This window comes from Juglans microcarpa x Juglans regia, chromosome 4S, assembly GCF_004785595.1.
Source record: "Juglans microcarpa x Juglans regia isolate MS1-56 chromosome 4S, Jm3101_v1.0, whole genome shotgun sequence".
In the NCBI taxonomy this organism is placed as follows: Eukaryota; Viridiplantae; Streptophyta; class Magnoliopsida; order Fagales; family Juglandaceae; genus Juglans; species Juglans microcarpa x Juglans regia.
In genome coordinates, this window is record NC_054601.1 from 26,074,940 (window position 1) to 26,097,122 (window position 22,183).

General features: G+C 37.3%; 3 protein-coding genes across 6 annotated transcripts; 2 read left to right on the forward strand and 1 right to left on the reverse strand.

The window, feature by feature from the left end:
• Nucleotides 1-3,460: 3,460 nt before the first annotated feature.
• LOC121263617 (kinesin-like protein KIN-14S) lies at nt 3,461-9,184 on the forward strand. 2 transcript variants are annotated; one of them, XM_041166601.1, is made up of 14 exons: nt 3,461-3,827; nt 3,929-4,012; nt 4,311-4,379; nt 4,489-4,533; nt 4,926-5,056; nt 5,326-5,422; nt 5,519-5,782; nt 5,911-6,190; nt 6,643-6,804; nt 7,034-7,249; nt 7,357-7,394; nt 7,580-7,743; nt 8,071-8,184; nt 8,267-9,184. In XM_041166601.1, exons 1-14 carry the CDS (start codon nt 3,821-3,823, stop codon nt 9,056-9,058), a joined length of 2,463 nt encoding a protein of 820 aa, XP_041022535.1. In that variant the 5' UTR covers nt 3,461-3,820; the 3' UTR covers nt 9,059-9,184. The 2 variants fall into 2 exon arrangements, with proteins under 2 accessions (XP_041022535.1, XP_041022536.1); XM_041166602.1 differs by having other exon boundaries at nt 3,467-3,827; nt 4,353-4,379.
• A 1,605-nt stretch (nt 9,185-10,789) lies between these two features.
• On the forward strand, nt 10,790-13,113 carry LOC121261838 (microtubule-binding protein TANGLED-like). The gene is made up of 4 exons (XM_041164230.1): nt 10,790-11,069; nt 11,389-11,531; nt 11,646-11,704; nt 12,109-13,113. Exons 1-4 carry the CDS (start codon nt 10,989-10,991, stop codon nt 12,945-12,947), a joined length of 1,122 nt encoding a protein of 373 aa, XP_041020164.1. The 5' UTR covers nt 10,790-10,988; the 3' UTR covers nt 12,948-13,113.
• A 761-nt stretch (nt 13,114-13,874) lies between these two features.
• Nucleotides 13,875-20,651, reverse strand: LOC121263466 (mitogen-activated protein kinase kinase kinase 2-like). 3 transcript variants are annotated; one of them, XM_041166372.1, is made up of 18 exons: nt 20,545-20,651; nt 20,124-20,505; nt 19,571-19,612; nt 19,092-19,157; nt 18,901-19,011; nt 18,749-18,829; nt 18,604-18,669; nt 18,403-18,485; nt 16,931-17,012; nt 16,757-16,857; nt 16,488-16,527; nt 16,257-16,313; nt 16,128-16,177; nt 15,825-16,026; nt 15,496-15,732; nt 15,067-15,401; nt 14,910-14,977; nt 13,875-14,469 (listed from the first exon to the last, which is right to left on the reverse strand). In XM_041166372.1, exons 2-18 carry the CDS (start codon nt 20,409-20,411, stop codon nt 14,366-14,368), a joined length of 2,013 nt encoding a protein of 670 aa, XP_041022306.1. In that variant the 5' UTR covers nt 20,412-20,505; nt 20,545-20,651; the 3' UTR covers nt 13,875-14,365. The 3 variants fall into 3 exon arrangements, with proteins under 3 accessions (XP_041022306.1, XP_041022308.1, XP_041022305.1); XM_041166374.1 differs by having other exon boundaries at nt 15,825-15,909; nt 18,592-18,669; XM_041166371.1 differs by having other exon boundaries at nt 18,592-18,669.
• Between the last annotated feature and the right edge of the window lie 1,532 nt (nt 20,652-22,183).

Below are 22,183 nucleotides of genomic sequence, written 5' to 3' on the forward strand. Positions count from 1 at the left end.
GACAATTGTTCTAACAAAAAGTTCTTGAGAATCTTCAAAGATAAAATACGCCAATTCCCATTTCCTTTAGCTCTGTTCCTTCCGTTCCTATTTCCTCTGCCACTTTCTTTTCATTCACATTTCTATAGCTTTTCTTTTCGTTTGCTCCTTTTCTTTTCTTTCGCTTTGTCCACCACTTTTCCTTTCATTTGCTCATTCATGTATAGTCAGAGTGTTAGTTTATGGCGGGAGGCTGGTATCGCGTATGGTGCGAGCATAGAGCTCAAATGTGATGGGAGATGTACTCGATTGCGTATGATGTGAACGCGAAGCTCGAATAGTGGGAGGCTAGCTCGACTGCGTATCGTGTAAGCACAAAGCTCATATGTAGCGGGAGATATACTTGACCGCATATGGCACTAGCTCAGAGCTCGTATGTGGCGGGAGGCTTGCTCGACCATGTATAACGCGAGCGCGGAGCTTGTATGTGGTGGGAGGCTGGCTCGACCGTGTATGACGCGAGAACTGAGCTCGCATGTGGTGGGAGATGTACTTCACCGCATATGGTGCAAGCGCGTAACTCATGTAGACGAGGTGCCGCTGACTTCCCGAACGATGTAGACGTATCCATGCAATGGTTGTGTTTCGAGCTAATGAGGGTCTATCAAGAGCATTGGGGACTTCCCATGCAGATGCTTCCCGACATGGTGGATGTAGCCATGTAGTTGTCGTGTATTTCGAGCTAACGAGGGTCTGTCACGAGCATTAGAGACTTTCCCATGCAGATGCTTCCCAGCATGATGGATGTCATGCCCGTGAATTCCAAGCCTGTGACCTCGAGTAGGAAGAAGTGACTTCCAAGATGGGGTCCCTGAGCAGGTGGTTTTGTCCCCAGTTGGTGGGCTGCCATGCATGAGTTTCCGGTGCAGTGGTTTCTGAGCATGCTCTTCCCGTGCATGGCGGACGTCGTGCATGGTGGACGTAGTTGTGCGATGGTTTCTAAGCAGGTGCTTCACTTGCAGGTGCTTCCATGCAGTGGCTTTAGAGCTGAGGGACTCTGTCCCGAGCATTGGAAACTTTCCCATGCAGATGATAGAAAATAAGTGTAGAGAAATTAAAGAGAGATAAACGTCAAGATTTATGTGGTTCGGCAACAGGCCTACGTCCACGGGATTTTGGAGAGAGGAGTCTCCACTATATAATATATTTGTTTATAGTCACTCATAGTTCCTCATATCTCATTGTACAGAGAAAGTTGGAGCTCTTCCTGTTGGAGACGTTGTCTTCCTCGAGAGGTTGCTCAAGAAGAAGATGATCTAATTGAGGGAGCTAAAATACCATAGTCTATAGTTGGGCAAGATGGACAATGAACTAATTTATCTCATGAGATAAATGAGCTAAAATACCATATCTCATCTTGTCCATAGTTGTCCATCTTGCCCAACTATAGTCTATAGTTGGGTAAGATGGACAATGAGCTAAAATACCATAGTCATTGGTTTGATTTGATTTGCACCGTCTGACAGTTAATTTTTGTACTTTTTTTTTCCATTTTGGTTCAAGACATGAGTTTTTAATTTATCAAGTCAAGAAGAAAGGTTGTGCTTGTTGCTCTGTTTTATAGTATCTTGATAAATGTAGCTATGGTAAAAGGTTGTGCTTGTTGCTCTGATTTATTGCATCTTGATAAATGTAGCTTGTGTATGTACATGGTGCTCAAAATAGTTTTGCAACATTTTCCACAATGTCTAGGCATCAATGAAGACCGAAGTCACATGGGTTCACGACATACTTCAGGGAGATGATGCGTTTGAGTTGCAGGTGAAACTCTTGAAGCAAGTTCCCATACAAAAATGATGAGTGAGGTGGGCGAGCAGCAAAATTATTCTGAGTGCCACAATCTATTATTTTCTCTGTGGGTGGCCGACGTGGAGGACAACATTGGCTGCTGTTATTCGGACATAATGCAGAATGACCTGCGTTAATGAATAACTAATAATTTGCTAACGGTAGGACTAAAATGTTTAAAGTTGACAACATATGGATGGAAAAAGCTAAAAATTAACCAATTTATTGAATAGTATTTTTCAAAGACGAAATTAGTAACTATTTTAATATGATAAATTATATTTACTATCCCTACATCACACACCACAAATAATTTTTTATTTATTTATATTTTTTTTCTTTCCTATTGTGTGGTATATGGATGATGAGTAAAAGAATTCTTTTAGTTTAGTAAGAATAAAACAAAAAAATATTTAAAAAATAAAAATCAAATATAGTTCGTGATGTAAGTATAATGAGTAGAATGATTATTTAAATATTTAATCCAAAACATAAAGTAAGATGGACCATTTGAGTAGGCGTGGGCTCTGATTCGAAGTCAAGATTCCTCAATTCCGAGTTATAAGTTCAATAAGAGTCATAGTCTAAAAAAAACTCCGATTCCTATACTATGAGAGAGTTAACTCCAACTCCATTTCATTTGATCGGTATCAAAATGGAGTTGAAGTTCCCATTCACAGTAAGGTATTTTTTCCCATTTTCTTGTCCATTCCGATCGCACTTTATTTTCAACTTTCTTACCTACTCGCACTTTTCAAGCATCCAAACAAAGATTAAGAAATTTTTACACTACTAAAAACAACTAGAGCCTCAGATTTCAAATATAACAATAGATTCAAGACGATAATTAAAATGCGTCAATGAAATATGGACGTTGTTACTTTCAACTAGCTTATCTCTCAGTCTCTCCTTCGTTGATTCAATCATTTGATTCAAAAGATTGATAATCTTTGCTTTTTCTATAACAATCTTTGATGAGAAGTTGAAATGGTTCTGCACCCCATTCCTAGACAATAACAAGAGCAAAAATCATTATGTCAAGAAACAAAGAAGGCAAGGCTGAGAGAGAGAACAAAGAAGTAGAGAGAAAAAACAAAATGACAACAGCGGTTGAGGACGAAAGATGTAGGGTTAGTTGAAGGAGATAAATGTATAGGATGATTAAAATGGTGTCATTTTGAGGTTTTCTTAAAAAAATATAATAAAAACTTGGAATGATTTTGGTCTCGTGGGGCTCGAACGCCATTCATGCATTTAACAAAATCTAGCATCACCATTAGGCTACTCAACCTTCTAACATTATAATATAAAATATAGAGTATTATTATTATGTAGCCTTTATCTTACTACGTTGATATGGTATCCTGATTTATTAAAACATATATTTATATATATATATATTCAAAATAAAATAGCATTCAAAAACATAAAAATTGTGTTACGTCAATAGGACGACAAAGTGAGCAATATAACTGAAGCAGCATAATAGCATTTCTCTAAAATTTATTAAATATAACTATTGGAGTCGGAGTTTTGTTAAACTTCAAACTCCGATTGTGACTAGTTTAGATATCGGGATTCCGATTTCGATTTTGAATTCTAATTTTTCTGATTTTCTTGAAGTTGAAATCGGAGTGAAAATAAGACGGACGGAGTTGGAGGGGTGGAAATTTTGACCCGTGGATCGGGGCTCCGGCTTACTCTCCGGTTGCGCTCTCTCGACAAAACGATATAAAAACGATGATTTATATGGCGCAACGTTCAGGAAAGTTTTATAGCCGTTACAAGCAGGTCCTCCATATTTCAATCTAACGGCTCACACTTCTCTTAATTCAAACTTGAACTGAATCAAAACCCTCCGTCTTCGTTAAACGTAAAGCACCAACTCTCTCTCTCTCTCTAGATCTCGTTCACGCTCTAGCTCTAGTAGATCTTCCCTTCTCTTTAATCTCTCTCTCTCGGAGATCTACAATCTTGCTTTGGATTTGAAGCCATGGATGGTACTCTCTCTCTCTCTCTCTCTCTCTCTCTCCATGGTTAATTACTTCTTTTTTCTCGATCGATTTGTTTAAAATGCGAAAAATCGGTGTTTTATAATCAGATCGAACCGTGGAAATGGTCTCAGAAAACTGTGATTATTTCGCATCTAATTGTGATTTGAAGCCTTCGTCCCCATCTCCTTCAGGTTCAAGTTTGCTTTTACTTCTTTTCTTCAACGTTGGAAAATAAGATGAGTTCTCGAGCAAATCTGTGTTTAATTAAAGCCCTAGCAGCATTGTGTGAAAAATATTTTTGCCTTCTTCTGTTCTGTTATCATTTCAGTTTTGTTCACTTCTCTCTCTCTCTCTCTCTATTTAGTTTTTTAAATTCAAGAAAATGTTGCTTTGAGGTTTGTCTGTTTTGGTTTGAGTTCAAACCTTAGGGAGGATTCGACCTCTGACTCGGGTTAGTTTTTTTCTGTTTCTTTATTTTATTTTTTTCAGAATTCATTAAAACATTAACTTCAAGTTCTGCTTACATTTCAAATCAAGAAACTCAAACTTGTGACAAAGGTTAGGCCTTTTCTATTATTATTTCTGTTCTTTATCAAGAAAATGGCTTATTAATAGAGAAAATTCAAGAAATATAGATTCAACGTGTTTGGATTTTTCTTTTCTTCAGAGCAAACTCCAGAGACTGAAACTAGCGAATCAGGCATTGATGACGGTTTGTATTTTCTTCTCTCTCTCTCTCGCTGCTTTTTTTTTTCTTGCTTTATTTAAAAATGCATTAATGCATTTTCAAACTATTAGTGCCACAACAAGGTCATTTCGTTCAAACTATTAGTTTGATTGCTGAAAAATGTGAAATAAAGTTCTATGTTCCTTGGGGTTATTGTTCCCTGAAAGTTCGAATTACTTCAATCTGCCGTGCTAGATAAAAGTTAAGTGGCGATTAATGTTGAAATTAAAATGATATGTGTTATATACACGTTTAAAATATTTTTCAACGACTGGATGTGGTAATCATTTACTTCGATCATTTTGCTTTATTCTTATAAAAAATAATGATTAGAGTTTTTTGTTTTATTAATTGGGGGCTTTGAAATATTTCTTTAGAACAAACTGAGGGAAATTCTAATTTCCCGAATGAGAATAGCTTGTCAAATGGAATCCAAGAAACTTCTCCAGACCCGGGGCAGACACTTCCCATATTGCAGAAAATCGTATATTTGAGCACCAAAGTGCAGGTAAATTTAGTTACAACCAATTCCCCTTTATTTTTATGAGAAACTCAAAGTTTGAATAGAAAATATAATTTTTTAAAGTTACTTATAAATAACATTTTTTTAAATTATATTTTTCTAATATTAGTGACCATAAGAACCTGCCCATCTATGCGTTCGGCTTGGTTAAAATTTCATCATAGTTTCTTAGCTACCAAACTTTGGCCTTGATTTGTATTAGAAGACTTTTGTACTGTTTGGTTTGTCACTTGATTCTGCTCTTCATGTTTCAGGATCTGAAGAAAGAGCACACCATCCTATCTGATCAAGTGAAGCTCACTACAGATTCTTTCCCTGGCTTTGAAGTTCAGAACACTCTTCGTATTCTAAGTGAGCCTTCAATACTGATTCATGAAATCTTTGTTCCAACCCTTTTTCTCGATCAAGATGTAATGGGTTGTCTTGCTGCCTTGTGTGGTATATTAGGTACTGATTATGAGCGTTTAAAGAAGAAGTACGCCGAGGAGTCATCTGAACGTAAGAGGCTTTACAATGAACTAATTGAGCTTAAAGGCAATATCAGGGTCTTCTGCAGATGTAGACCATTAAACGACAATGAAATTACTGATGGGTGTACCTCCGTTGTTGAATTTGACTCATCTCAAGATAATGAGCTGCAGGTTATTTGCTCTGATTCTTCAAAAAAGCAATTTAAGTTTGATCGTGTCTTTAGGCCTGAGGACAACCAAGGTACCTTGGAAATAACTGATGATTCTGTCACTGCTAAAAAATAAAATTTTCTGATCATGTTACTGGAAAGATAATCTAATAGATTTTAATCGTTTGAATTTTTTCTTCTGGGCTTTTATAATATGCAGATGCTGTTTTCGCTCAAACTAAGCCTGTCATTGCTTCGGTGTTGGATGGGTATAATGTCTGCATATTTGCCTATGGACAAACTGGAACGGGGAAGACATTTACAATGGAGGGAACACCCGAAGATAGGGGAGTAAACTACAGGACACTAGAGGAGTTGTTTCGGATTTCTGAAGAGAGAGGTGGCATTATGAGATATGGATTGTTTGTTAGCATGTTAGAAGTTTACAATGAGAAGATACGGGACCTACTGGTTGAAAACACCCATCAGCCTGTAAAGAAGTGAGTTCTTCTCAACTTTATTATCTACTGACTTGGCCTTGCAACTTTCATTTGAGTCAGATGACTAATTTGATTGTTACAAGCTGTGGTGCTACCAAAATATATTGCATTGCCAGATGAAAAATTATGCATAAGAAAAGAATAGTATTATCGCCATGACTGTGGACTAGGATGATGATTACCATAATGGGCTCGAAGAATGGATGTCATAGTTACCTATCAAAAAAAAGAAAGAATGGATGTCATAGTTATCTCTTAAGCTTAACCAGCAGCCATATCACTGATCGACCTTATATAGAATATTTACTCTGCAAATAAGATCGGTGTAATAGTGAAAATATCCAAAGCAAGCCCTTCCCCCGGCTACTATATTCTCTTAGAAACTAATCCAAGAGGTTTTTTCATGATTTATAAGGTGATTTTATTGGATATTTAATGTTGTGTGAATGAAGATTGGAGATAAAGCAAGCAGCAGAGGGAACACAGGAAGTCCCAGGACTCGTTGAAGCTCGTGTTTATAGTACTGAGGATGTTTGGGAAATGCTGAAGTCTGGAAGCCAAGTGAGATCTGTTGGGTCCACCAATGCTAACGAGCTCAGCAGCCGTTCTCACTGGTAAATTTTGTACCCTCTTGATTTCTCTTCTTTTATATCTGTCTATGATTTTAAGAAAAAGGAGACAAAGAATCTGAATAAAATTCATCTATAGAACTTGAGCACTCACTCCTTTGAATTTTATAATGGGAATGAATATTATAATGTGTTTTGATGCTGTTACGATGCAGTCCTTGTGTTAGATATATTCCTTTTATTGTGGTATCGACCGAATTTTCTTTTACTGTAGCTTGTTGAGAGTGACAGTTAAGGCGGAAAATTTAATAAATGGACAGTGCACAAAAAGTCATCTTTGGCTCGTAGACTTGGCTGGTAGTGAGCGTGTGGGGAAGACTGAAGTTGAAGGTGAAAGATTGAAAGAATCTCAGTTCATTAATAAATCCCTCTCAGCGCTTGGTGATGTTATTTCTGCCCTCGCTTCAAAAACAGCTCACATTCCTTACAGGCATCTCTCTCTCTCTCTCTCTCTCTCTCTCTCTCTCTCTCACCCTCACACATGTTTATCAATCTTCCATTGACATATGATATCTGATGTTTTTTGTTTGAAATCAGGAACTCCAAGCTTACTCATATGCTGCAAAGCTCTCTAGGTTAGTATTTTTTCCACTATCATATCATATTAGTTAATTGCAACTCAATCCTTGAGGATTGGTTATGCTGCTAATCCTAGGTCCTGGAATCACCAGGATCAGCTGCTCAATATCAAAAAGAAAGAAAATAAAAATTAATATTCTTTCTTTCTCAACTCCCATGCTAACTGAAGCTTGAATTGTAGGAGGAGATTGCAAAACCCTGATGTTTGTCCAGATCAGCCCAAATGCAGCAGATCTAGGAGAAACTCTTTGTTCACTGAATTTTGCCAGCCGAGTCCGTGGAATCGAGAGTGGCCCTGCTCGCAAACAGGTGGACATTAACGAGCTTTTCAAGTACAAGCAAATGGTATGTTCAAATGAGTCCTACTCATCATCCCTGCACTACACACCACACTTATTTATTTAATTTTTTTATTTAATTTTTTTGTTTTATTCTGGCTAAACTAAAGGAATTCTTCTGCTCATCATCCTATACAACACACATTTTTGCCAAGGGAAAAAATAATTAAAAAATCAAGTGTAGTGTGTAGTATAGGAATGATGAGTAGAATTTTTCATGTTCAATAAGTCAAGTTTTGAAAAGAATTTTTCACGTTCAATAAGTCAAGTGTTGAAAAAGCTGACTTTCTTTGTAGTTTTGGATTTGCTTATGTAAGATTTTTAAACTAATCAGGCAGAAAAGCTCAAGCATGATGAGAAGGAAACAAAGAAATTACAGGATAACTTGCAGTCTGTGCAGTTAAGGCTTTCTGCCAGAGAACATATCTGCAGGAATCTTCAAGAGAAGGTAGCTACTTTTCTTCAAGTTATCAACTTACTGATTTTTTCTACTTCTTGATTCTTGACCGGTTTCAACTGGGTTTCAACAGGTTCGAGACCTTGAGAACCAACTGGCAGAGGAAAGGAAAACCAGACTAAAACAGGAAACTAGAGTTTTGTCTACCGGTTCTGCTCAGCTGTCAGCATTGTCATCTTTAAAGCAAGCAGCACAGAAGTCTATAACAGAGAAGAAGCCACCACTGGGTCCTTCAAAGCTGAGGTTGCCACTGCGAAGAATTACCAATTTCCTGCCCCCACCATCTCCGAAACCACCCAGAAAGACTGGCTCAACCACTTCTATCGTCCCAGCTTCAACTGCTGGAAAAGAGAACTTTTACACAACAACAATGGTGGCAACAAACAGTAAAAGCCTCATGAAACCAAGACGGTTTTCTGTTGCCGTGAGGCCACCTCCTTTTTCAACAACAACAACAACAACAACAAAGGTTCTTCAGCCAAGGAGACGGGTATCCATTGCTACCCTCCGCCCGGAATCCAGCTCTCACATGACAACACCACTCCACCCCTCTGCATCTCGATTCAAACATGGCAGTGCAATAGGCAGGCAGTCATTTGTGAGGGACTCAAGGAAGGCACGATATTCTAGGTTGTTCTCTCCATTGCCAGAGTCAAGAAGAGCAGTAGAGTCAACCCCGACTGCCTTGAGGAGCAGTAGTAAGTTTATGGGGAGTCCCCCAACACATGCCGGTTCATCAAAATTGGGGAATCCAACAGTTGTTGCACTACAACGGAAGGCATTGGTGTGGAGTCCACTGAAGTTGAGAAGCTTGAAAACTAACAGGAAACCCTCATTATTGCCTTCTCGGCCCTCTATGCAATAATGAACCATGGCTTCTTCACAGCTCATACAGTCTTCAAATATCGTATTCTTTTGTTAGTTCTCTTTTGGATATTATTGCAAAATGCACGCTGGTCGCTTACCAATGAGATTGGACTGCATTTTCTGTCCCCTCCCCCCTATATCAAGCATTTTCTTAACCTTCATGTATCTCCTACTGTTCTGCTTAACTTGTATAAGTTTTTTTTTTTTTTCCTCTTCTATTGCAAGGATTTTCTTAGTTGGTTGAAAACAAGCTCATGTACAATCTTCTGTGCTCACCAGCTAACATAAGGGGAGAAAAGTGGCTAGTACAATAGAATATGATGATAAATTTTCTCTTGGTAGATTTCTGGAGGACCCACCAACTGGGAATTAGACAACAGGTTATAAAAACACCCTAAAACTACTGTCAAACATTCGAAAACAAGTTAAATTTACTTTGCAACACCAGACCAATAAGTTATTAGAGTCTTGATCATGTCTTGATCATATTTATTTTGAGTAAAGTTGGATTAAGTTCTAAGTGTACAAGTCTCGTGCACTTTTTTAAAAAAAAAAAAAAGATTCACCATTAAAAAAATAATTTTTTCATGTGAGCCTTAGATGCATTCACATTTTTCAAATAAAGTGTAAGGGACTTGCACACTCTAAAACTATAAATATCATTTCTTCTTATTATGTACAAAGGTTTCAGAAAAAACTCATTTTTCGCTATCATATTAATGTGTTAATGTGATCTAATATGATTTTGACAAAAATAGGTGTTAACGTCGTGTTTCGCGAGTCTTTGGGTCGGATTTCAGCAACTTGGGTTTTCGAACTTTCACTTACATACTTAAAGTAAACACAGAGAATTGGGAGGACCTTGGTAGTGGCTGAGGAGTCTCTGATGGTAAAGTCAGTATATCTCCTTAGTAGTTTGTACGTTAGTTTAGAGGAATCAGAGAAAGTTCTTCGTACCTGGAGATCGACTTTTATACTATGTTTTTGGTGGGGACAGCTCATACCTGGCTTCAAGGAGCCTATGTCATTTTCATTGTTCGTTCTATCAGAATCATTTAATGTGGCATGGCTTCTGGGTCGGCGTCATTAATACGGCATAGAGTACGAAGAGTTACGCCATTAATGTGGTGTGGCTCACTGGTTCACTTTTCCCTGCTGACGCTCCCTGTTAAGCCCTTCTATGCAAACTGTTAGGAAATCAAGGGTTCTCTACATTTCACGCTCACCTGTCTGCACAGGTTCTGAAGTGTAGAGTGTCGTCGGGGAAGTGTCAGGGTGACGAGTCTCATCTGCCCCTACCGTCTGCTTTCTTTAAGTGTGAGTTGCTTCGCGAGTGAGTTTCATTCATGGGTTGAGTATTCTGCAGAGGCCCACTGACTCTTTTCAGAAGAGGGTTATTGACCCCGGCCGAGCTCTCTTACTCACCCCCTTCCTAGTGGGCTTACCCCGTGGCCTATAAGGGAAAAAATCCCTTACAATAGGTGTATGTGATATGATTTTGACAGTCAAATCTCTGGTTGGGATTGATGTAGATTTCAACTTTTTTAGTACTATAAAGTATAAAGTGCAAAACACGGATAATTGCGTAGTGTATTAGTCCCTAGTAATTAAGGATGAGAATTGAAGTAACAAAAGAATAATGCCCGGGTTTAAAATAAAAGTAGCCGTTGTGCTTACGTTTTCGGAAGATAGAGTCGACCGTTGGAACAACATAGATCCGTTAAAAGAGTTTATGTCGAAACCACCCGTTTTGACTCCTCCACTTCGGAAACGGACTGAGTAAAAGCAAAGGAAAAGAAGAGTTTGAGAGAGACAGAGAGCGTCTGCGTAGCTGAAAGTAATCGACTTCCAATCTCTGGGTCACTCATGGGGGGGCATATAGAGAAATAGGTTTGAGACCCACTTCGGGTTTTCTTCAGTACTGCAAAATGGTAGCGAGAACCCCACCAAAGCAGACGAAAATGGCAGCGCCTCTCAATCCGGTCCTACTCAGAGAAACTGTAAAAAAGGTAGATTACACCATCCTCTGATAAATTAGTGGAAAACGATACAATATAAAAATCATTTTGCTTTCCTAGAAAAGCGATCTTTTCTTTTAGCTGTTGATTGATCAATGGGTAGTAGTCCAAATCCTCTATACTAATGTAACAAGAAAACTTGATCTTGGTTATCGAATTTAATGGTATCTCGGGTTTGAATCAATGAAAAATCAGCTCCATTTAACCTATACGATTCAAAAACTCATGTTTCTTTCCATTTCCTTCATTTTCTCGGCGGACGATCTTCTTTCAAACTGATGGGTTTCCGTGTACTGATGGGTCTGTGAAGGTGGATAGGTGTATGGCTAGGTTGCAGGAGCTGCAGTATACCGTGACAGGCGGGACAAAGGTGATCTCCGGGGTGAGTCTCAGCCCTCGAAGTACCAGAGGCTATCTGAGGACTAGTCTCAGATGCAAGCAAGAGTCTGTAAGGTACACACTTATGTCTGCGTCGGTTTTGTTTGTTTATCTGAAACACAGTTTTCCTTTGTTTTTTAGCAATACTCTAAACGTGTTCTTCTGGGTTTTTTTCCCATGGATTTACAGGATCAAGAATGCTGCTTCCAAGATATCTCCAGGGAAGTTTCCAGCTCCTCAATCAGCAGGTCTCTCTCTCTCTCTCTCTCTCTCTCTCTCTCTCTCTCTCTCTCTCTCTCTCTCTCTCTCACTCTCAGACGCGCCCACACATTGAATAAATTAGAGACATTAGTTTTCAACTGTCGGGAATTTTCCCAATATGTGAACTTAGGACTCCCTTGGTTGCTTAGAAAGCGGAGGAAAAGAACATTTTTTTTCCTCGGTAGGTTTTTTTTTTTTTTTTTTTTTGGGGGATTTCCTAAAGAAAATAACTCTTAAGTTGAATACGTTGTAATAAGCCCATTTGTGTTGAGAATACATTTTCTTGGTTATCAGACAAAAAAATTACCCAATTCTCCTTTCTTCCATATAGTTTTGACAAAACCAAAGCCGAGGACTAATTGGATTTGACAAACTTAATGTTTCCTAACAGGGGAGTGGCGCAGGATGTCATTACCAGCAATGCTTGTAGGAGAAACAGTTGGAGAAATTCTACAGGCAAGCCAATTTGCGAGAGAAATAGCAGCAGCAGTTGCCAACAAAACCACCCTTGAAGATCCAAAAACTCCGGTAACTCATCGGAGAAACCAGAAGCCACAACTCGAAAACACGGAATTAAGGAGCAGAAGAAAGAGGGAGAAGCAAAACAAGCTGCAATTAATTCGATCGGAGTCTGATTCACCATCACTCCAAAGGGCTCGATCACGAATCAACTTCAAGGTTTCCTCACCTCCAAAGGTCAGAGAACTGGGAAAAGAAAACAACCGATACTTGGCAAATAGGGTATCCCCAAAGAATAGGCCGTGGGTGAAAAAGACCGTTCTATTCCCCAACCCATTGTTCCTGTCTACAGCTTCTGCAAAGCAACAGAATTTCTGCAAGACAAGGTCTCCCGTTACAGCAAGAAACAAAGAGACACCCCATAAGTTCTTGATTAAGTCCCCGTCCTCGGCTTCTTCCAAGTTTCAAGTCAAGATCAAGAGCCCGCCGGTGGTGGGGTCTCTTTCTCCGACAAGGCCTAAGAGCTTGACCCAGAAGTCACCAAAGATGTCAGCTGCCTTGAAATTTCGCCGGTCTTTCTCTCCTTCAAGACTGGCAACCAGATTGGCGTCTCCATTGAGGAGCACAAAGGGTGTCCGCTCTTTCTCTCCTTCAAGACTGGCAACCAAATTGGCGTCTCCATTGAGGAGTAGAAAAGGAGGTGCCCAGAAGAGTGATGGGCTAATGAGTGGATTGAGACAGCGTCCAACTTTGACAACAATGCGATTATAAACTTGTTTGAGCAATCGATTTGTTTTTGCATAGTTTTTGGGTAAGTAGTCTGTGATTCTTTCTTGCTGTCCATAGTTTTTTCTTTCACTTTGGTGTGGTGTGTGTCTGAGCATTCCATTGTATTGGTTGACATTCAAGTTTGCAATGATTCATCTGAGAAAGAAACGAGTTGCCGATATCAATGGTTAAGGATAGCAAGGATGTTTCAAAAATAATTGAAAAAAAGGAGTTGATATAAAAGATCTTTTGATACCATAAATGTCAAATACCGACGTCAAGAAACGAGTTAACCCCTTGACCATTAAGAAAAAATAAAATAAATAAAAATATATAAATGGACACATTTAATGGATATATTTGATAGTCACATACCTTCATTTTCCTAACATATATAGTTCTTTATTATTACTGTCAACTTGAAAGCAGTTTTGGCCGATAATGTTAAGAAGAATAGTACATCACCCATACCATAAACTGCATTGTCTTCAAAATCCTGAGGCAACTTGAAGTGACATGTATGGAAAGATGACATGTGGCTTCTTTTATTACTAATTTTAATGAACTTTATATAGTGGGAAAGATGTTAAATGATGAAAGAAGTAGTGCTGCCAATACCTCCTTTCAAAAAAAAAAAAAAAAAGTAGTGGAAGAAGACCTTTTAAACTCTACCATCTTTCAAATTATTCGACATTTATGGTCATTTAATACAAAAATTAATGACGTGGCCCAACATGAACAAAGTTGCCATTTCAAATATTATATATAAAGGAAAAAAGATGAAACATAGATAAAACAATACCAAGTGTTGTTCCAGATAGTTTTAAATTTATGATTATTTGAGAAATGAATGGATAATACGACTCAATAAGAACAACTCTTGCTTTGAAAACTATATTTGTTATATAACCTGCTTAGCTTATATGTAACTATAATGTAAGCAGGTGGTGCATGTATCTCTACTACACGTAATAGATTATAATCAAATGGAGTTCATTCAACACAAATTATCACAGAAAGAGTGGCATAATAAAATGTTTTTTTGGCCATTCTGTTTATGACCATATTATATCTCTATATTAGTATTACAATTTCTATGCATTTGAGACCAAATTCAGAAAAAGACAATTATCAAGGACCAACCAGCATTACAAAACACAATTATTCCAAAACGCCACCTTCAACAATGCTTTACATGGAGCACCAACATACACTAGCCAGGCCTCACTAATGAAAGGACTGATTCATGGTATGAACAACAGTAATTGAATAGTACGCGAGATGCATCGTGGATTCATTCAAAGCTGGCAAACTGGCAACCTCAAGTATTAGTGTACCACTGGCCAAAACTGCAGGTCGTGTGGAACGCCAGGTGGGAAAATTCAACCATCAATGAACCAGCACAAACATTCAGGCACGAATTATCTGTCCGGGGATGCAAACCTCGTCCGTTCTCTCTGCCGATTTAGAGCTCGATCCTTTGGTGACGACGTTTTCCCTCCCACACCTGCTTGGCGCATCATCTCTGCAAGGCAGATTAGAAATTATAAAATAAAGTATGCAAAACAGTTTTTTTTTTTTAATTTTTTTATGCAATGTGCACATAAACTTATCCTACGGAATAACTTCAGACGGACTAGGGTACATCAATTTCAACACAACGCCGACCAGAAATCCAGAGACTTTCGGAACCTTTAAGCCAAAGTAAAACAAAACAGAACTTAGTGGTGGTATGCTGAGGCGAAGATGTTACCCCAAAGGTACAATTTCCTAAAACAATTGAGCAAATTAAATTAAACAATGGTGTCACTTTCTTTTCTTTTTTTTTGAAGCAAAGCAATGGTGTCACTGAAAGTGAAGATGGTACCCCCAAAAGTAAATCAACGAATTGCAAAACTGCAATCATTGGGAGGAACAATATGTAGCACATTTGAAATTATACAAAGCAAGGCAGGAAATATTTACCTCGTTTTCTCTCAAGTTCTTGATCAAGCTCTTCCTTCCACTTCCTCTGTCTCTCCGAAAAGCTCATACTGTGAGCATATAGAAATTCAGGTTAATCCACATCTAACAGAACATCACACCAAGACATGCTATGGAAACCACTAACTGAGGAACAAACCTTGGGCTACTTGGTTCTTGCTGATCATCAGCTAGACGCTTTTTCCAATCATTGAGTGGAGAAGAAGGGATGTCCTGTGAACTGTGATCACTTGCATTGATATTATTTGACACACACCTGCTATTACTTCCTGGGCTTCCTGTATTAAGAGCATCAACTGCTGGAGATGGAACACCAGTTGAACCCTGACTTGGTGACCTACTTTTTGGGGGCAATTTCAAGTACTTTGGGGTAGCCTCATCACATGTGCTCTTGACAAAACTTGGTGAGCAGGTTAGCAAACTGTTGTTAAACTCTTCATATAGAGGCGTTTGCAGTTTCTTCAGCTCAAGAGCCTAACATATTGAATTCAAGTTCAACATGCAATAACAGTGCTTGAAAGTGTATAAACACGATTGCTAATTTTGACTCTTCAACTGAAAACAGTACCTTCTCGTCCAAAAAGGCTTGAATTTTTGACTCAGTAAGTTCATCATCATCCACAGAAAGTGACTGTCCACAGGAAAAGGAAAAATCTTTGTCCCCCTCGCCAGAAACTCCAGAGCAGCCAGCAAGCTCAGAAATCTGTTCATCAGTGTCCAAATTTGTACCCCTCTGTTCCAATTCTGGTCTTCCATCCAGTTTGCTCCTCCAGTCATTGGAGGGTTCAGAAATGGGGTTAAAACTCTGATTACATCCGAATAAAAACGTAAACAGCTAAATCTGTATTTCTCAAGTGCTCATACAAAGTTGACAATGAGGACATAGAAAGCAGTTACCTTGAGGTTCTCAGGAATCAAAGAACTGGACTTGATTTCCCCCATGGTAAATTCATCTTTGTCAATCCGACACATGTCATCATCACTGTTATTCAGTCCCCATATATGTTTATTTTCTGGTGATTTCACAGGATATTCAGCTGTGCAGCGCAGAATATCCAAATTACAAATATGTGTTGAGCCAGGGCAGGCTGACATTTTACTGGTGACAGAGTAATTGCTATCATGTCAAAGAATACTAGCATAATAAAAGACACTATACATAGTTATAAATTCAAAAAAAAATGAAATTACAGAACATACGAGGTTTCCAGGTTTGCGACACTTGACAGATAAGGGGTTTCAGAATTTTCCTGATGATGGAAAAAAGGTTAAAACGAAAATGGTTCAGAGAAACGTATGAATAACATGGTATCATTGAGCAGTACTGACCATGACAGAAGTATGAAGAGGTTGAGATTTGACTTGGTCACCAGTTACAAAAGGATGCTGCTTATAAATAGCACATAAGAACAAACCTTAGTGAAATATAACAATGGAATGGTCAAATTTGTGGCAATCACCAGAAGCACGTGTAAACAGTAAACTGGATAAGTTACCACAGATACTGCAACCTACAATGTTGCAATTATTACCAAGATATGTGAATAAAATTAAAATAACCTGCAGCAACTCAGACGCAGAAGGCCTCAAATTTGGCTCCCTACATTCGATTGTGCATCACAAAGTATTAGATAAGAAAAAGAAGAAACTCAAATCTGCAGTTGGAGTTTTACCCCTCTCAATGTAAAGATCACACAAAATTTACTCAAGAAATAATTTTTGTCAAGAAAAAGAAAGTTTCCAAGTGCAACATATGTTAAGGACATCTTCAATTCAGACCAAAACTATTTGAATGGGATAGGAAGTTGAAGGCAATCAAGATGACATACTGTTGCAAACATTTCAGCAGAAAATCTTTTGCTTCAACAGAGAGATGTTCAGGGATTGGTGGATGAGACTTTGTTTTCCCGATATAGAAGAGAGCAGCAACCTGAACATGTTGTTAAAACAATGTATGTGAGAACGCCCTCACAAAGATTACTACAATCTAGCAGAATGGATACCTCTTGGTACTGTTGACTCCAAGGAGGCTTTCCAGTGGCCATCTCAATTACAGTACATCCAACACTCCATATATCGGCAGAGCTAGAGAGTGTTCTCATACAACATCAGAAACTTTCAATCGCCAAAAGAGTCATTATAAAGAATATAATATCATGACCCAGACCATATAACTAAGACTATGACAGAGTTACAGATACAGTAAACATGACCCAAATAAGAGAAAGGTGCATGCATAAGCTAATACATATTACTCAAATAAAAGTACAAAAAAAAAAAAAAAAACCTCCTTTATATTGATATAGAGGAGCATGAATGATATAAAGTATCCAGTTCTGCTAGATGTTAAACTGGTATGGTAATAACCATAGGGACGGATAGCTTGGCACCTGGAGATATAGGCACATTGCAGGGCAGGATGGACGAGATAAGAATTCAAGAGTATACTTTGTTTGAGTTAGGCAAAATCCAGAGGTGGAGTGAGATCTTTGGAAGCGTAACAGAAATAGAATAAATAGAAAACCCTATTTTCATTCCCAATCCACATTCCTTCCATTCCTCCTAGACCCAGAGGACCAAGGAAAGTCTAATTTATTACTAACAATAAGCGTGCTTCTTCTGTGAGGATGCCTTTAAGCAACCAAATAAGAAAGGATTTTGCCAGCCAAATTGAGTTGGTCCAATAAGCGGAGTACTTATTGTTTGTCGAAGAACGACACATCCTCGCTTTCCAAGGTCTTTCCTTGCTTACTACCATGGTTTTTGTTATTTTACTTATATATATATATATATATATATATATATAAAGATTTTGGTTTCTCAAATCTATACGAGATGGCTATAACGCTTTTTATGAATAATGTAGACTTTTTCTGATCTCTTACGTATTAGAGAGAGAGACAGCGACAGAGCAAAGACAGAGGGAGATGATCCATTAAATAAATGGATTCTTGTGAAATGATATAACCCTGACATCAATAAATTGTTGAACGTAGAGTGTAAACTGTGTTAATCAAATCTTCTCAATGTAGCTATCATGGTGCCTACAGATGTTAGAAATGCTGCATTTACTTAGGATCAGTCAGGTAAATCAATGCCCTTAAACTTGAGGTTTTTTATCAGCAAGGGATAAGTTTTTATTTGTTTAAAATCTAAACCTCTTTTGCATCTTTTATGGGGAACGCTTTCCTCTTTACCTTCCTATGCTTTCTAACCCTTTCAATAAACTGTCAAACTAAAAAATAAAAACCAACATAGGAAAAGGAAAAGAAGACTTCCATGATAACTTGTCACCTGAGCTAACAGTGTGAAGGGTGTAATCATGGATTCCATACGCACCAGGTGCACGTGTAGTTTTAGCAATAAAAAAGTTCTAACTACCAACTTCAGGAAACCCCTTTTTTCAAAGCATACGGAAAATAAATTAGCGTGCTGCTAATTATTTAGACAACAAGAAGGTTTTGATTGTACTTACAAGCTATGCCCGGTCTGGAGAATGACTTCAGGAGCCATCCAATATGGAGTACCCTTCATAGACTTGGCACCTGAAACAGTAGCCTACACTAGCGTACATCTCCAATTAGATAGTACGAGAAGTATGAGCATTTCCACAAAATAAAGTGGATATCTAAACGGAAAGTGATGGGAAAGACAGCAGTAGTACCAGCTCAACAACCTGTTTGGATGCACCAAAATCTGCAAGTTTAATGCACCCTTTATTATCTACAAGAATATTTGCCCCCTGAAATCGAGGAAATAATGAGTCAAGGAAAATAGATGCTTTTTCACATGTATACCCCAATTAGGGTAAGAAATGGCACCTTAATGTCCCTGTGCATGATTCCATTTTTGTGCAAATACTCCAGCCCTAGTAATAATTGCTTTGTGTATGTTCTTATAACCTGCTTAAAGATTAGACCATAAAGTTTGCATTTGAAACACCTAATTTTAAGTTTAGTAAGCAAGAACTTACAGCCTCAGGGAAAGATCCAAATTTCCCCAGAAGTGAAGATATCGATCCACCAGGCACAAATTCCAACAAAATATTTAAGGTTTCCTCCTCCCTCACTGTACCCAAATATCTCTAATAAACCCAAACAAAGCACACCGTCAGAAGAGTGATAGGTTTAATCAATTAAATGCATAATAGCATATTATACTCACAACAATGTTTGGATGAGAGAGATTTTTTAGAAGCTTCACTTCTTCCTCAAGCTCTCTGATGTGAGCCTACTTATAACATTAAAACTAGTATTCAGTAAATCGATATTAAACAACAAAATAAGGAGATCAATCATCACAAACCCCAAACTCTTCACAAAACAAAAAGACCTCAGACATTTCAAATTTCTAAATTGCTATGAACTCCATTTGGCTGCTGAAAAAATAAATTGAGAAAGGAAACTAGGAAAAAAAACAACAACAATGTCAACCGCAAAATATTGTGTTACATGATGTTGACTTTCAGTTTTCAGACTTGAAATTGTATATTTTGTTACTATTTATATTTTTTTACCTCTCTTAACATGATAGTCAGAAATAATGAAATCTAAAAATTTAGTTTGATTTCTTGTGATTTTAGTCATAATCTTAGCATTGATATTAAAGTCATCACAATAAACGCAGGAACTTGAAAACAAAACCTGGGCTTTGTCCTTTGAAGCACTTTTTGCTGCAATCAGAACCTGGAAAAGAATAAGCACAACACAGCTAAATTCAGATTCCAAACCAGAATTATTCAAATCCCAGAAACACCACCAAGTAACCGTTACATACTCCCAACTTCAGGCACAAAAGTAAGGAATGCAATTAGAAGCAACAGGTGTGAGAAGCTGAAACTATTAAACAACCATTAAAATCGAGCAAGAAAAAAAAACTCAAAATGGAGCTCTTAACATCAAATTAACCAAAGGTCTAAAACCCCTTTCAACCAACAAGAAGAAGACTCAAAACCAAACTCCAAAACTTTAAAACAACAAAAATCAGATATAAAATCACAAGAAAAAGAACTAAGAATCGAACTCCCAAATAAAAAACCAACAAAAATCGAGATATAATAACAAGAAAAAACCCCAAAACTTCCCACCGAAACCATAACTAGCAAAAAGCTACTGCCATTATCCACAAAAACCATAAAACCGCACTCCTAAACCAAAAATGACACCCCATGAACACAACAAGAACAAGAAAAAGAACCTGCTTCACTGCTAGTAGCTCCCCGGAATCAAGATTCATGCCCATATAGACATGCCCGAATGCCCCGTATCCAATCAACTCGCCCTTTCGCCATCGGATGGGTGGCGGTGGAAGAGAGGATTTCGAGAAGACTCTGGATTTGCGAATGCAAGAATTGAACTTGTCCACTAGGGTTGATGGAGCCAATGGTGATGTTGATGGTGATGGTGACGGTGGTGAGTCTTCATTGTCTGGTGGGGCTGTTCGAAATACTCGCGATCGGCGTACTGATTCAAATATATCTTGCATTTGAGAGAGAGAGAGAGAGAGAGAGACAAAGAGAGAGTATTGGGATTGGTGGGGTTTCAGTCCCTGGTCAAGAGCGAGAAAACGAGAGAAAATAAATAAAGAGAAGGGGAGACAGAGAGAGGCGAAAGAGAGAGAGAGAGAGGACTGAGGAGGGAAAAAGGTAGAAGAAGACTGTTTTTTCAAAAGAAAGAAAAATAATAATTAAATGAAATTCAGAAAGGAATGGGGCTTGTAGTATTAAAATGTCGGAATTCCCATTGAATTTTATTAACTATCTGAAGACTATAATATTATTAAACTCAAACTTTATTATAGACATATCCATATATATATATATATATATATATTTTTTTTTTTATGTGAGCCGAGAAATTCTGCAACCGTGTCATCTATGAGCCATATTGAATGAAAAAATGCAACCTTTTCAGAAAATTAAAATTTCATCGATTTATCTTTGTATTGCGGAATTGTATTGGAAAGAAATATGAATTGAAGAAGTTTATGCCAAAACAAGAGGAGAAACCCTTCTTAACTATATAGAAAATCATGACTTTACAGCAAGTCTTGTTTAGATGTTGAGATGAGAAATTTGTGAATAATAATAAAATAATTTATAAATTATAATGAAATATTTTGAGTTAAGATATTTTATTATATCTTCCCTTTAGCCTTTAGGCCTTGTTAGTAGGGATGTAACTTGTCTAGATCAGTCCGATTTTTGAATGATTTTAAAACCAAATCAATATATACCAGTTTTAAAAATTTAAGAACCGATACCAAACCAATTCACCACTAAAACTAGAACTTTTGGTTCTTTCGATTTTGGTCTAATTCGGTCCCATTTTTTTGATTTTATAGATAAACGAATCATACTCCTACAAAATTTTAATAAGTGATTGACCCATATCTTCATTTTATGTTATATTAATTTTATATTATAAAATTAAAATTTATATGTTATATCAAAACGTAAATGTTATATTAAAAATAATAAAATTAATTTATGTTAATTAGCAATTTAGCATATATTATATTATGTTAAAATGCATGTCTCATATTAGCAATTTAACAATTTATGTTAAAATTTTATATTATATTAATTAGCAATTTAGCATGTAATATATATAATATAATATACAAAATCATATACAAAATATTTTTTATATAATATAAAAAGTTTAAAATAGTATATATGTGTGTATCGATTTGATTCAGTTCGAATTGGTGTTCTAAAAATTAAAACAGAAACCAAATTGATTTTCAATTGATTTTGCTAAATAAGAATTGGTATTGAACCAGACCAATTTAGAACTAGACGGAACCCACTTGGTTCACCTATTTCCCCATTTTTTTTAACAGCCCTACCTGTTAGTACCATACCATGTTTCACCCTCTTTTTGTGGGACCCATTTTTTTTATAAATGACTTATATAAAACTTTGTTTATTTGAAGTTTATACCTAGCATTACGATTTTCTATTAATTGATACGAATGTACGTTTGAGTACAGTAGAACTGCCACCATGGACTTTAAATCACTTCATCGAGTCCGAAGGTGGCCGAGAATGATTTTTTCTCCTATTCTAGCCTGCTATGCGATTTTTTACATTAATAATACACATTGATGAGACCAAGTTTGCACCGAGGGTTCCGGCTGCAAAGGCTCCTGTGGTACACATTAATATGCTATGTCCTTTTTATTTTCCTTTTAATTTCTATAGGCAACAAAGTTTAATGAAGAATTATTTAGAGAACAGCCTTGTCCTTACCTAG